Source organism: Pristiophorus japonicus, chromosome 3 (genome assembly GCF_044704955.1).
Source record: "Pristiophorus japonicus isolate sPriJap1 chromosome 3, sPriJap1.hap1, whole genome shotgun sequence".
NCBI classification, from domain to species: Eukaryota; Metazoa; Chordata; class Chondrichthyes; family Pristiophoridae; genus Pristiophorus; species Pristiophorus japonicus.
The window spans coordinates 192,115,249-192,131,196 of NC_091979.1; the positions used below are offsets into that span (position 1 = coordinate 192,115,249).

At 45.3% G+C, this 15,948-nt stretch overlaps 1 protein-coding gene across 4 annotated transcripts in view; it reads right to left on the minus strand.

Moving 5' to 3' along the window:
• The window catches only part of col18a1a (collagen type XVIII alpha 1 chain a), a 468,959-nt gene that overhangs the window by 169,405 nt on the left and 283,606 nt on the right, over positions 1-15,948 (minus strand). For all 4 annotated transcript variants that reach the window (XM_070876137.1, XM_070876138.1, XM_070876136.1 and 1 more), the window contains one exon: positions 5,323-5,400. In XM_070876137.1, coding sequence (XP_070732238.1) covers positions 5,323-5,400 — 78 coding nt within the window. The remainder of the gene's footprint in view (positions 1-5,322; positions 5,401-15,948) is intronic.

Sequence of the window (15,948 nt, forward strand, 5' to 3'; positions counted from 1 at the left end):
TAGCAGCACTCAAAGTTGGATCTCTGGAATAGGCTGTAGGTTCGTGAGGTGGATATCGACTTGCTGAATTCCTTCAAGTGAGAACTGGACCTGTTTCAGACTGGGGCAGAGACCACCTTGTACAAAAGGTATTTACTGCAAAGAATTATCAGCGTCAGTCTGATCTTCTGGACTAGTTTCGATCGCTGACACTCTGGCCTGCAGTTTCCCAGATTTTCTTTCCCAAATTGGCCCGGGTCTTTACCTGGTTTTTCGTCTTTCCCAGATGATCACATGGTTTTGGGTGGGGAGTGTATATATTGTGATGCACAAGGCTTCACAATTGTATTCGACAGGCTGGTTGGAGGGTCTTTTTGTCATTGTTCATATGTTTGTTACGTTGAGCTTTGGAGTTGCCTTAATTAGGACCAGCAGTGACTGGGAGACCACATCTCCTGTTGTGACTTCAGCTGTATCAAGTCTTTGTCAGGCCTCCAACTGGCACCTTGTAGCGAAGTCATGAGCTTGATTCCTAGGAGCGTAGGTGTAGCTCAGCAACTCAACGCCAAAACTACAGGCCAGAATGTCAGCGCTAAAATCCCAGGCTCCGCAACAAGAAGCTCACTGGGGGAAACCGCACTTCTTTTACAATAGATCAATAGGTAACTGATTACTAGGAAAGAGAAATGAACTAGGTGGGGAAACAAAACACAAGCTTGTCTTGAAGAAGCACATCTCCTGTTGACAAATTGCACAATTAACAGGAACCATGAAGAATTCTGCTGACCCATGTGCCCTGTTTGCAGGGTCAGCAGGTCTTATTCCAGTCTCTGGAAGTGGGAGGAACTGGCTAACTTATTTAACTTCAATTAAATTGGGGTCATCAAAAAGCATTTTTTGTTCAGGAGTGAGGCTTGAGAGGAGGATAGAAAAGAAAGTGAAGATGAAAGCTTGGGGTAGTTCAAATAAACTTCATGCCAATTCTAGCATCTCTCACATTCGCATATGTATAGCACCTGCTTACCTATTGTCCCAGAAACACCCCACAACTTAACTCTTGACAGATGAATTAAGACAGCAGTGCATCTGAATCACATCATAAAACATGATAGATGTGGGGAATGAAGAAAACCATTTGAAAATTCCTCAAACTGTAATATTCAAAGCCACTGTTTGATATAGACTGGCTATGAGAGTGTGGGGGAAGTATACATCTTAGATTCAATAAACTCTTTATTTAAGATATCCTGCTGCAGCCATACTATTCTCTTCCTCGCTGTCACTACAACTTCCTATCAAACTGAACACCCACGTCCCAGTGGTTTGACTTATATAGTTATTCCAAAACCAAGAGGTTACGATCCAGCCAAGATGCTCAGGAGGAGATGGAACTGCTATATGTCGAGACAGTTACATAAGACCATAAGAAATAGGAGCAGGAGTAGGCCATACGACCCCTTGAGTGCTCCGCCATTTAATACGATCATGGCCGATCCGATCATGGACTCAGGTCCACTTCCTTGCCCGCTCCCCATAATCCCTTATTCCCTTATCGTTTAAGAAACCGTCTATTTCTGTCTTAAATTTATTCAATGTCCCAGCTTCCACAGCTCTCTGATGCAGCGAATTCCACAGATCCATAACCCTGGTTCTTATTTGTAAATGTTACAGTTGGGATTCATTATATCAGTTATTTGACACTACAGAAATTATGTAACACTCCAGATTGCTTCCAACACAAGCTTTAAATCAACCGTATGACATCCCAGGCCAACCAAAAACTCACAAGGGTATGAGGCGTTGCCTGTTCTTAAAGATAAGGTTCTCCCTTCGATGGCCCCCGCAGATGCCTTTTCACTTTTAACCATATTGAGAATAGAATATTCAGACATTTCCCAAAGGTGAAAGACATTTATCTCCACCACCTGGAAGGACAAGGGCAGTAGGTGCATGGGAACACCATCATCGCCTCTAAGTCACATACCAGCTCAACTTGGAAATATATCACTGATCCTTCATCGATGATGGGTCAAAATCCTGGAACTCCCTACCTAACAGCACTGTCGGAGCACATTCACCACAGGGCTGCACTGGTTCAAGAAGGCGGCCCACCACCACTTTCTCAGGAGAAACTAGGGATGGGCATTAAATCCTAGCCTTGCTACCCGCGTCCATATCCCAAGAATCATTTTTTTTTTAATTCTCAAAAACTTTAAATTACAAACTCATTTTTGAAAATATTGCCGATATTGAATGGTTTTATTGGATGTTCTCATACTTGTTTCACACCAAGTTGAGTATGAGCATTTATTGACAATTCCCAAGACCTGCCTATGTTGCTCATAGGTAACTGGTGAAATTGAGCTCAGATCAGCCACGATCTTATTGAATGGCAGAGAAGGCTCGAGGGGCCAAATGGCCTACACCTGCTCCTATTTCTTATGTTATGAGCTCAAACAAGTCAGGAGGAGCCTGCAAGATGAAGCTTGTAAGCCAACATGAACTGTTGATTGCTGCCCCACATCAAATTGTTTTATACCTGAATAAATGTTAACATTCACTGCTCGGTTTTAATGAACATAAGAACATAAGAAATAGGAGCAGGAATAGGCATCCGGCCCCTCGAGCCTGCTCCGTCATTTAATACGATCATGGCTGATCCGATCATGGACACAGGTCCACTTCCCTGCCCGCTCCCCATAACCCCTTATTCCCTTATCAGTTAAGAAACTGTCTATCTCTGTCTTAAATTTATTCAATGTCCCAGCTTCCACAGCTCTCTGAGGCAGCGAATTCCACAGATTCACAACCCTCTGAGAGAAGAAACTTTTCCTCATCTCAGTTTTAAATGGCCTGCTCCTTATTCTACGATTATGACCCCTAGTTCTAGACTCCCCCATCAGTGGAAACATCCTCTCTGCATCCACCTTGTCAAGCCCCCTCATAATCTTATATGTTTCGATAAGATCACCTCTCAATCTTCTGAATTCCAATGAGTAGAGGCCCAAGCTACTCAACCTTTCCCCATAATTCAATCCCCTCATTTCTGGAATCAACCTAGTGAACCTTCTCTAAACTGCCTCCAAAGCAAGTATATCCCTTTTGTAAATATGGAAACCAGGACTGTACGCAATATTCCAGGTGTGGCCTCATCAATAACCTGTATAACTGTAGCAAGACTTCCCTGCTTTTATACTCCATCCCCTTTGCAATAAAGGCCAAGATTCCATTGGCCTTCCTGATCAATTGTTGTACCTGCATACTAAACTTTTGTGTTTCATGCACAAGTACCCCTGGGTCCCACTGTACTGCAGCACTTTGCAATTTTTCTCCATTTAAATAATAACTTGCTCTTTGATTTTTTTTCTGCCAAAGTGCATAACCTCACACTTTTCAACATTATACTCCATCTGCCAAATTTTTGCCCATTCACTTAGCCTACCTATGTCCTTTTGCAGATTTTTTGTGCCCGCCTCACACATTGCTTTTCCTCCCATCTTTGTATCGTCAGCAAAGTTGGCTACGTTACACTGATCCCCACGGCACCCCACTAACTGGTTGCCAAGCCGAGAATGAACCATTTATCCCAACTCTGTTTTCTGTTAGTTAGCCAATCCTCTACCCATGCTAATATATTACCCCCAACCCTGTGAACTTTTATCTTGTGCAGTAACCTTTTATGTGGCACCTTGTCAAATGCCTTCTGAAAGTCCAAATACAACACATCCATTGGTTCCCCTTTATCCACCCTGTTCGTTACATCCTCAAAGAATTACAGCAAATTTGTCAAACATGACTTCCCCTTCATAAATCCATGCTGACTCTGCCTGATTGAATTTTGTTTTTCTAAATGTCCTGCTACTGCTTCTTTAATAATGGACTACAACCTTTTCCCAAACACAGATGTTAGGCTAACTGGTCTATAGTTTCCTGCTTTTTGTCTGCCTCCTTTATTAAATAGGGGCATTACATTTGCAGTTTTCCAATCTGCTGGGCCGTCCCCAGACTCCAGGGAATTTTGGTAAATTACAACCAATGCATCTATTATCCCTGCCGCTACTTCTCTTAAGACCCTAGGATGCAAGCCATCAGGTCCAAGGGATTTATCTGCCTTTAGAACCTAGGGCAAGGGGTGGGATGAGGGAAACTGCTGGAACCAAAAGTCTGCCTTCATGCAGGGTCACTTGGCAATCTGTTACAAAGCTCATCTCTACTGCATGGCTCAGAGACATGTACCATGTACAGTAGACACCTCAAGTCGTTGGAGAAATGCACCAATGATGTCTCCGCAAGATCCTGCAAATCGCCTGGGAGGACAGACGCACCAACGTTAGCGTCCCGACCAGGCCAACATCCCAGCATTGAAGCACTGACCACACTTCATCAGCTCCGCTGGGCAGGCCACACTGTTTGCATGCCAGACACGAGACTCCCAAAGCAAGCACTCTACTCGGAACTCCTTCACGGCAAACGAGCCAAAGGTGGGCAGAGGAAACGTTACAAGGACACCCTTAAAGCCTCCCTGATAAAGTGCAACATCCCCACTGACACCTGGCCAAAGACCGCCCTAAGTGGAGGAAGTGCAGCCGGGAGGGCACTGAGCCCCTTGAATCTCATCGCTGAGAGCATGCAGAAATCAAGCACAGGCAGCGGAAAGAGCGTGCGGCAAACCAGTCCCACCCACCTTTTCCCTCAATGACTATCTGTCCCACCTATGACAGGGACTGTAGTTCTCGTATTGGACTGTTCTGCCACCTAAGGACTCATTTTGAGAGTGGAAGCAAATCTTCCTCGATTCTGAGGGACTGCCTATGATGATGATGACTGCATGGACAGGAATCAAAGCTAAAGCGCAGATGTGGAGAGCAGTAACTCACATTAATCAAGTTGCTTACTGTAGTCTCGGGATATATTTAGAAAGGAATATTTAAACCTCTTAAAATTTGTTTATTCCAAATAGTTGGAGAAAATTTGAGGAAATAATGATTCACCACAGCTTCTGCCAACTTCACTTTCTCCTCTCCCTTCTGCCGAACACTGCTCTGGAAACCCGACCCAATGTCGTTACAACATGCTTCATTGAAGTCCAGAACTTCCAGCAAAAAATAAAATAGCATGAATGTCACAGAGTTCAATATTATCACCACTGCATCAAAACCAGACTAGAGCCTGATATAATACAGCTCAACATTAACCCTACCACAGCATCAGAAGCAGACTGGAGCCTGATACTACACAGTTCAGTGTGAACCCTGGCATTGTACCAGTTTCTGAAGTTCTCTGTGGAAAGCAAAACAGTCAGGTTTCTCACACTCGTTAGCTGAAGGCAACCATATTACTGACCTCTCCATCATCGTCCTCTTCACAGTAAAACCGTGCGGCCCGAGGATCATCCTTTATCTTCAGATCTGCGATGAAACCCTGGAACAAGAAGAAAACCACTAGACATTAGGCCATGAATGCAGCATGTGGCAGTCTGGTCTCGACGTCCCCATTTTGTATGAAGTAGTACAATACACATGTCAGTCAGGATGGCCCTCCATTCCCCAATACTGCATACAGTCAGACTGTGCAGATCGCATTTTCCAACACCGTCAGACTCATCGGATCCCATTCCCTAAGATCACACAGTTCCATCAGACTGCACAACTCTTCACCTCAACACCACACAGCTTCCGTCAGACTGTACAATTCACCCCAACATCACACAGCTCCGTCAGACTGTACAATTCGTCACCCCAACATCACACAGCTCCATCAGACTGTACAACCAGTCACCCCAACACCACAATGCAGACATTTTACACAAACAAAAAGATAAAGTGGAAAGTACTGTATACTGTTCAGAAGGATCCCATTCCCCAAACTCCCCCTCCCCTGCTCCAGAGATCACGATGTACACACAGTGCCTCTCTACTCTAAATATCCCAATGGTCATTATACTGGGAGTTTGAGCTTACTGTATCAGAACTAGAAATTAAAACATCACACGTGAGAGCATCTGAAAGAGAATGATCAGGTCACACCTGAAACAATAACTTTCCACTAGTCTAGAAGAGCTCTTCTAAAGGGCTGCCAAGGGCAAGTCACAGGAAAATAAAAAGGGGCTGGGAGAACATGGGGACTTCCCTCTCTCTTCATGCCTTCTTTGATCCGGACGTTGGTAACCAATGCATTCAGTACTCTGTCTCCATATGGTTGGATTGTACCAGACCCTATTGTCACAACTGCCCATTCACCACATGGTTTAGTCATATTCTCACCCTGCCTCCTGACCGACTGGCTCAACAACTTTTCTAGGTAGCAACAATTCTAACAATGTTATTTTCCACCTCATACTCTGCCTCACCACTTCTCTTTCCTTGTGCTAGTTCAATGACCCTCATTTGTCTCTCACTGCATCATACTCATGGTCCAGACATGAACTGAATGCACTTTTAAAAAAAAATCTGTGTTATATAGATTGGAACTAGAGGAAATTGTCTCCTTGTCATCTATTAAGTATATCAGTGAAAGTCATTTTACTTTGTCCTACTCAAGTAAAATAGTCATTTTATTTTTAATGTTGGAGAGCTTACTGATAAACATTTTGCAAAGAAGCCTAGGTGGTGACCTGGTCTCCAACATATGTATCTAAGATGCTTTCAATTTCCATGAGCTGAAAAATAGTCAATAGCATTATTCTCATGCCTAGTGACACGATCTCTTGGGTTCTGACATCTTGTTCACTTGACTGTTTATGTCTCAACTTGACAAGAAAAATCTATCTCAACATAAATTTGTCTATTTGGGGGACTGAGGAGCGTCTGAGAGCCACTGAAGGGTATGCCATCCCACACAACAATACACGGGAATGATGTACTGAAGGGGCCTTAACCCTTCAATGTTACGTGAGAATTAATTTCAGTTTATAAAATAACTTGGCAACAGAGATGTCAGAAGTGTATCACGGGAACAGTAGCATAGTGGTAATGTTACTGGACTAATAATCTGCAGACGCGAGTTCAAATCCCACCACAGTGGCTGGGGAATTTAAATTCAGTTAATTAAATAAATCTAGAATTTTTTAAAAAGCTAGTGTTAGTAATGGTGACCACGAAACTACACATCCATTATAACCCAGCTGATTCACTAATGTCCTTTAGATCTACTGTCCTTACCCAGTCTTGCCTAAATGTGACTCCAGACCCACAGCAATGTGGTTGACTCTTATTCCCTCTGAAATGGCCTAGCAGGGCACTCAGTTGGAACAAACCACTACAAAAGAACAATAGTTCAAGAAGGTAGCTTACCGTCACCTTCTCAAGGGCAATTAGGGATGGGCAATATATGCTGGCCTTGCCTGCAACGTCCATATCCCATGAACGAATACATTTTAAAAAATCACAATGAGTTTTTAAGTTTTACAAAATAAGAAAACCCGCAATTTTCATATTCCCTCGAGAGCAAAGTATTGGTCCGAACACTTCAGAATGATGGAAGAGTTTAATTTATATTTTACATCAACCACTGTTTCTGTGCTACAATCTATGGCGGTATCCCGACTCCTACACAGCACGCAATAGGATAGGACCATTACCCAGGAAAGTCAGAGTCTGGAATGAATGTTCCCTCTCTCTCCTGTCACATTCCTGTCTCCTACGAAGAACTGTCTGACCACTGATTCTCCAGAAATATAAATTTTTGTTAATATTTTCTGCGCACAGCAAAGAAAAGGCTGGAGTTCGCCCACTGGAATAGTTATATTAGATGTGGGTTAATAAAAGCAGCCATCATAAGGAGTGCATTCAAGGAATATTGAATGGGAAGAAATTAGTGGTTATGAACTGATGGGAGAGACCAACTATCATACTATCATGGGGTGGAGGAGGGGAGGCAGCAATTGGGAGAAGAGACTGTGCCTGGTTTTGACCACAGGCCATTGACTAGTATGACTAATATATGTCAAGCTTAGATTGCTTGCTGGTATAGATAATCCACTGTCCCTCATTGCTGGTACAGGTCCTATGATGTCTCATATGTCCTTCTGTGCCCTGTCCTCAAACAAGTCAGCTCCTTCAGCAAGTCACCATTGCAACTAAACTTGTCAACATCATCATAGCTGGTCCCTCGAACGAGGATGACTTGCTTCCATGAGAGTTCACAGATGTTTCAATGAAGGACCTGATATTCCAGTCCTGAACACGAGCGGTGGAAGATGCCTGTGCGTGGATTTGCACATCAGCCACCACACGGGCTTGACAGAGCGAAGCCTTTATCCAGTGGCAAGGGTTAACCAGGATGACTGGAGACCTGCTCTGCTGCACGGACCCAGTGCGCACACATATCGCAGTGTGGGCTGGCCCGTGCTGCCCCTGGGCCCTCGGCTCTTCTGGGCCCCGTACCCTCATTTGCCACACCTCCGCCATGATCTCTCGCCGCTCCTCCGTCACAAACATTCCCCGCACCTCCGCCACAATCTCTCACCACTCCTCCGCCATGATCTCTTGCCGCTCCTCCGCCACAAAAACATTCGCCACACCTCTGTCACGATCTCTCACCGCACCTCCGCACCAAACATTCACCGAACCTCCGCCACCATCACTTCGGCAACTGGGCTTGAAATCCTAAACTGACTTACGGCAGTTTAAGCTGTGTCTGCTGGAAAACTGCTGAAGCGAGTCAGGGAGAAAAAAAATGGAAGGAAGTCCATATATGGGTCAAAGGGGCTCAATCAATCAATCATAGGCAGTCCCTCGAAGAGAGGATGACTTGCTTCCACGCCTAAAAAGGATGAGTTCACAGGTGTTTCAGTGAAGGACCTAATATTCCAGGTCCTGAACTACATCCTGAAGGGTGGAAGATGCCTGTGTGTGGATTTTTTTTAACGTGTGATGGCAGTTGCACACCAGCCACCACACGGGCTTGACAGAGCTAGGTCTTGGTTCAGTGGCAAGGGTTAACCGAGACGACTGGAGACCAGCTCTGCTGCACGGACCTAGAGCACACACATATCGTAGTGTGGGCTGGGCCGTGCTGCCCCTAGGCCATCGGTTCTTCTGGGCCCCGAACTCTTGCCTCTCCTGGGCCCCAATCACATCCATCTACAATCCCTCACCGCTCCTTCGCCCCAACCTCGCCGCTCCTGCTGTATCTGCCCACGCTCCAATCACCGACCTGGACCTTGATGACGTCACTCTTCGCTGCCATCGCCCTCCTGCACCAGCTCGTGCTGCTCCCTGAAGTAGTATGCCTCCACACTGCTCACAAGGCCGCTCGCCGCTCCTTTTAGGGCCTCGACCAACCGACCTTCCCCATCCATCCAGTGACCAAGGTACACCAATCCAGCGATCCCAAAGTTAACGTGTCTCCGCATCAACAGTTAACAATGTCTTGCTCAACTGGGCTGGTACATCTGTGTCGGGCAAGGTGTTCAACCCACGCCCAACTGAAAATAGAAGTCTTCTACACTTGCCCGAACGTAATGGGTGACCCAGCAGGATGGAATCCACCAGTCGCTAGTCCGTGCAGGACACATTCATCATCCCAAAGGGCTGAACTGTGAATTGTTACAAGGGAGAGGCAAACGTGGAGCACACTCGGGATCTGGCATTCGGCAGTACCTGTTTACTCTGATCAGGACCAGACCCGTAAGATACTTAGCGCATCTCGGCCTCTCAACCATCTCCTCCACGCAATGCATAGGGAATCCAATTGGCTTCTATTCAGTCATATTAGAAAGAACTTCAGAGAATTGAGCACAAATATCTCAGCTGACACCCCAGTGCAGTACTGAGGGAGCGCTGCACTGTCAGTGGCGCTTTCTTTCGGATAAGATGTTGAGCCGAGGTCCTGTCTGCTCTCGGGCGGATGTAAAAGATCCCACGGCCACTATTTCGAAGAAGAGCAGGGGAGTTCTCCCCGGTGTCATCTCCCAATATTTATCCCTCAACCAACAGATTATCTTGTTATTATCACATTATGTTTGTGGGAGCTTGCTGCGCACAAATTGGCTGCCGTGTTTCCTATATTACAACAGTGACTACATTTCAAAAGTATTTCATTGGCTGTAAAGTGCTTTGGAAAGTCCTAAGGTGGTGAAAGGCGCTACATAAATGCAAGTTAAGGGGCTACAGCGTCACTGATTGGCTGAGGATGGATGATGTCACACCATATGGAGTTGGGGTATATAAAGAATGCCTTAAGGAAGAATGGGCAGAACAGGGCCAAAGTACAAAGAATAGACAGTTTCAACACATGTTCACCTGTTCTGCAAAGGATTGGGGGCAATATCCATTTTTTGTATTTACTGCCTCATTGCTGTGTTTAATTGGTACTGTCATCATTAAAACTGTTCATGCTACCGTATTGGTTGTCTTGTCGAACTGATCTGCAGATTTCACACTGAGTTTTGGATTTTGGAAGGCTTAGGGCAGATCTCCTCCCGATTCTAGGCTGAAATGATCACGCAGATAAGCAGAGCAACTTCAATTGGAACACCAGGGATTCCACACGAGACACTGGGCTCTGACACTGAACAGATTCCAGTGAGCTATCCACACCCATTTGTGGTCATTGTAGATCTGATGTTCTCAAAAGTTATAATTCTTGAAACAGCCACTCCGTGGCTCCAAACACACAGACGCTGGCTGTGAAATCTTTCAGGTAAAGCAGACATTGTCCAGGCCATGGGCGGAGATGACAACCCTGTACCTGTAGGAAGAAACTGTTGGAAATCTGCAGCAGGTCATACAGAGGATAGGAGAGAAACATTAGTTAATGTTTCAACAACGTACATTTATGTGCCACCTTTAATGTAGTAAACATAGTGAAACGTCCCAAGGCGCTTTGCTGGAGTACTGAGGCACAAAATTTGACACAGAGCCACATAAGGCAGGTGTTAGGGCAGGTTTGGTCAAAGAGGTATGTTTTAAGGAGCGTCTTGAAGGAGGAAAGAGAGGTAGAGAGGTGGAGAGGTAGAGGCAGGGAATTCCAGAGCTTAGCGCCTAGGCAACAGAAGGCATAGCCAACAATGGTTGAGCGATTATAATCAGGATGCTCAAGAGCGCAGAATTCGAGGAATGCAGACATCTCGGGAGGCGGTGTGGGGCTGGAGGAGATTACAGAGATAGGGAGGGGTGAGGCCATGGAGGGATTTGAAAATAAGGATGAGAATTTTGAAATCGAGGCATTGTTTAACCGGAAGCCAATGTAGGTCAGCAAGCACAGGGGTGATGGGTAAGCAGGACTTGGCGCGAGTTAGGACAGGAGCAGCCGAGTTTTGGATTACCTCTAGTTTACATAGGGTAGAATGTGGGAGGCCAGCCAGGAGTTCATTGGAATATTCAAGTCTAGAGGTAACAAAGACATGGATGAGGACTTCAGCAGCGGATGAGTTGAGGCAAAGGCGGAGACAGGCAATGTTACGGAGGTGGAAATAGGTGGTCTTAGTTATGCTGCGGATATGTGGTCAAAAGCTCATTTTGGGGTCAAATATGACACCTAGGTTGTGAACAGTCTGGTTCAGCCTCAGACGGAGTTGGGGAGAGGGATGGAGTCAATGGCTAGGGAACGGAGTTTCTGGTGGGGACCGAAAACAATGGTTTCGGTCTTCCCAATATTCAATTGGAGATCATTTCTGCTGATCCAGAACTGGATGTCGGACAAGCAGTCTGACAATTCCAAGATCGAGGAGGGGTCGAGAGAAATGGTAGTGAGGTAGAGCTGGGTGTCATCAGCGTACATGTGGAAACTGATGCTGGTGTTTTCGAATGATGTCACCAAGGGACAACATGTAGATGAGAAATAGGAGGGGCCAAGGATAGATCCTTGGGGGGCACCAGAGATAACGATGCGGGGGTGGGAAGGGAAGCCGTTGCTACGATTAGAGAGATAAGAATGGAACCAGGTGAGTGCAGTCCCACCCAGCTGGACGATGGTGGAGAGGTGCTGGAGAAGGATAGAATGGTCAACTGTATCAAAGGCTGCAGACAAGTCAAGAAGGACGAAGAAGGATATTAGGATAAGGAGATATTAGGACAGTTGACCAAAAACTTGGTCAAAGAATTAAGTTTTAAGGAGCATCTTAAAGGTAGAAGAATGGAGAGAATTAGGGAGGGACTACCCGAGCTTAGGGCCGAGACAGCTGAAGGCACTGCCGCCAATGGAAGCGCGAAAGAAATCGGAGGAGCGCAGAGATCTCGGAGGGTTTTAGGGCTTGAGGAGGTTACAGAGATAGGGTGGGGTGAGGCCATGGAGGGATTTGACACCAGGATGAGAATTTTAAATTTAGGCACTGCTGAACTGGGAGTCAATGTAGGTCAGCGAGAGTATCCAAACTAAATGTAGACGACATTATTCTTGTGAAGACGCAGGTATTCTTGGATGCTTTTCTTTCTGGATTTAATCTGAAATGGTTTTCCATACTTTGCCTGGTGAATGAAAGCATTGGTATGTCATTGGAGGGGGAGGTAGGTGAAATGAGGCAGAAAGTCTCTTTTCTCACAGCACAAAGTGCCCCATTTCAGAGAAGTCTCAGAGCGCGAGAGGCTTGTGATTTCCTTATCTCTGTGTCACATTCATGTGACTGGCTGCTGGCAAGTATCTCATGCACAGGACTCCTCCAAATATAGAACTGTTGCAGGAGGTTTTGTCTTTAATCAGAGTTGTGCAGGACAGGGGAAATCAGCTAAGTTTTTAACCTGTCAGACATTTTCAGCAACACTTTGAAGACAAGCAGACGCCAGCGCCACTTGAAGATGGGATCTGAGGAAACTTGATCCATTATGGAAGGTCCTGTTAAAGTAAATGTTGACAACATTTCTTACCTAGTGATTCAAAGAGAGGGAATGATACTTATATAAGTTGACAAGACTTCTAATCTGGAGAGTGGCTGTTGTAGCGATTCACAAATGGGGAGGGTAGGTTATTTATAGTTGGGAACTGTGAGTTACACACAGGATACACAATGAGGAGCTGTGCGTTGTGAACATAGCCCAGGAGGGGGCTGGGAGGACCACGAGTGGGCTAAAATTGTACCCCATAGCTATTCAACCAACATTCTGTTCATGCGGTGTTATGATTAAAATGACAAACAACAGTTGTATGAATGGCAGACTGACAGTGTTCATATAAACATTTACATTGATCCACAACTGAGAACTATCCTCATAAAGTACGGAGATGATGTCATCACCTGGGGCATAATGTATTATTTGAAAATTCCCATCTGCAGCGAGTGGAAGCCATTAAACCGGGTATAAAGCCCCAAACATCCATCATAGTTTTCGATCTATCAGTCCCGTGAACGTCTCTTCGGCGAAACCAGTGCTGTCCAACAGAAATTGCTGACCACAACAGGTGTGACTATGGTGACACTGCACTAATTTCAGTAGAAACCACCTCACACACCTGCACAGTATTCATGTGTATATATTTACTGAGCATCCATCACACTATTCAGTAATCAAGCAAGTTAAGCATTCCCAACGATAACACTCGCATGCTCTGCTTTGTGTTTCACTATTTTACCAGCAAACGCACAAAAAGATTAAATTTCACATCCAGACGAATCAGAGTATTGAGATCACATGGTCAACAACAGTGTCTGTTAGTCGTTTTTTATTGACTAATCAGAAACGCAATTAGCCACATCTGGATTTCCAACTAGTGGCTCATGTACTGGACAACACTAAGTTAAACAAAAGGAGGGGCCATCTTCTCTCCATCCAACCTTTCACAAACCAAATTCAGGCTTTGGGATTGTATGCCTTAAGTGATTTCCTTCCCTGCCCACAAATGTCTCCCCTTTTCACTTGTTCTCTCTTATTAGCTTGCAAAGCAGCTTAAATAACTGCCCAACACATTACACATTCTAATTACAGGTTTATTGTTGAACAGACATCCTTTTACCCAACTCAAGTTCAAATGAAGAGAACTATGCACTAATTTCACCCCCCCCCTACCCTAATTAACCAGCCCTGTACCAATTACCTTCTGTCCCCCCCTCCACCACCTGCAAGCTCCCCACCCCAGCACATATCCTGTTGATGTGCAAGCATGCTGGATGCACTTTTCTGGATCTGTGTGACTGAAGTAATGTGCTGCCTTTTAACCAGCTGAGCTATCAAGGGAGCCTGAAGCGAGGATTTTTAAAGCAATAATGTACTTTACAAAGAAAAAGGCAGGAGTTCTGGTTGTCCTTGTATGTCAGATAAATGAGAGTATCAGCTGTGGCTCAGTTGCTATCACTCTCACTCTAAGCAAGAAGATTGTGGGTTCAAGCCCCAGTCCAGAGACTTGAGCACAAAATTTATTCTGATGCTCCCAGTGCAGTACTGAGGAAGTGCAGCAATGTCTGAGGTGCCATCTTTCTGATGAGACGTTAAACTTACGGTTGCCCTCTCAGGTGGATGTAAAACATCCCTTGGCAGTATTTGAAGAGCAAGGGAGTTCTCCCTAGTGTCCTGGGCCAATAGTTATCATATTGCTGTATGTGCAACTTTTCTGTATGCGTTTCCTACATTACAACAGCGACTACACTTCAAAAGTACTTTATTGGCTGTAAAGTGCTTTGGGATGTCCTGAAGTCATGAAATCCGCTATATAATTGCAAGCCTTTCTTTAAATCAGTGCACATTCCAAAACAGGGGAACAATTGGGGTTTTTCAAAATATACTTGTCAAACATCCTTTGTTACCACAATCACACTGTTCCCATGGGAATAAGGCAAAGCTGCTCCCATCAATGTTAAATTGCGCTCTTCTGTAATGCAGCCCCGATTTAGCTACACGGCAAAGAAATATGTCTGCAGCTTAAACAGTACAACACAAGCAGCAATGCAGGACAAGTATCCATGAACCGATGTAACACGACAATCGTGACCAGATCTCAGACTGATCACTGAGGACCTTCTAAATCGCTGTTATCTCACAGCGATTCCATTAGAAGGAAGTCTTACATTGGAACTTTTATTATACATCAATTGGGGCTCTTTTCTATAGAAAAAAGAAAGCTGAGGGGTGATCTAATAGAGGTCTTTAAAATTATAAAGGGTTTTGATATGGTGGATGCAGAGAAAATGTTTCCACTTGTGGGGGAATCTAAAACTAGGGGCCATAAATATAAGATAGTCACTAATTGGCGCGGTCCTGGCCTGCAAGACCATCAGCAGGCCGGGGCTATTGGAGGGAGCAATGTGCGGCAGAATACCACTGCAGGGAGCAGCACGTGCTGCTGCAGGAGGGCAACGGCTGCGAAGCCAGGTCGCTGATTGCAGCGTGGGCAGGCACAGCACGAGGGACGAAGGAGCGGCAAGAGATTGTACATGGAAGTGACCGGGGCCCAGGAGAGGTGTGAGTTTGAGGCTCAGACGAGGCGAGGGCCCAGGAGCAGCACGGACGAGCCCACACTGCAATTGTGTGCGCTCGGTCCGTGCAGCAGAGCGAGTCGTCCTGGTTAATCCTTGCCACTGGACCAAGACCAAGCCCGTGTGGTGGCTGGTGTGCAACGGTCACCACACGTTAAAAAAATTCACGCACAGGCATCTTCCACCCTTCAAGATGTAGTTAGGGATCTGGAATTTTAGTTCGGGATCTGGAACATTGAAACACATGTGGACTCATCCCTTTTTGGCGTGGAAGCAAGTCATCCTCGCTTCAGGGACTGCCAATGATGATGATGATGAGTCACTAATAAATTCAATCAGGAATTCATGAGAAACTTCTATAACCAGAGAGTGGTTAGAATGTGGAAATTGCTAATTCAAGGAGTGGTTGCGGTGAATAGCATAAATGCATTAAAGAGGAAGCTAGATAAGCACATGAGGGACTCTCTGAGGACTGGGAGAATTTTATAATTCAGCAGAGGAGGACAAAGGGTTTAATTAGGAGGGGGAAAATAGAGTATGAGAGGAAGCTTGCTGGGAACATAAAAACTGACTGCAAAAGCTTCTACAGATATGTGAAGAGAAAAAGATTAGTGAAGACAAAC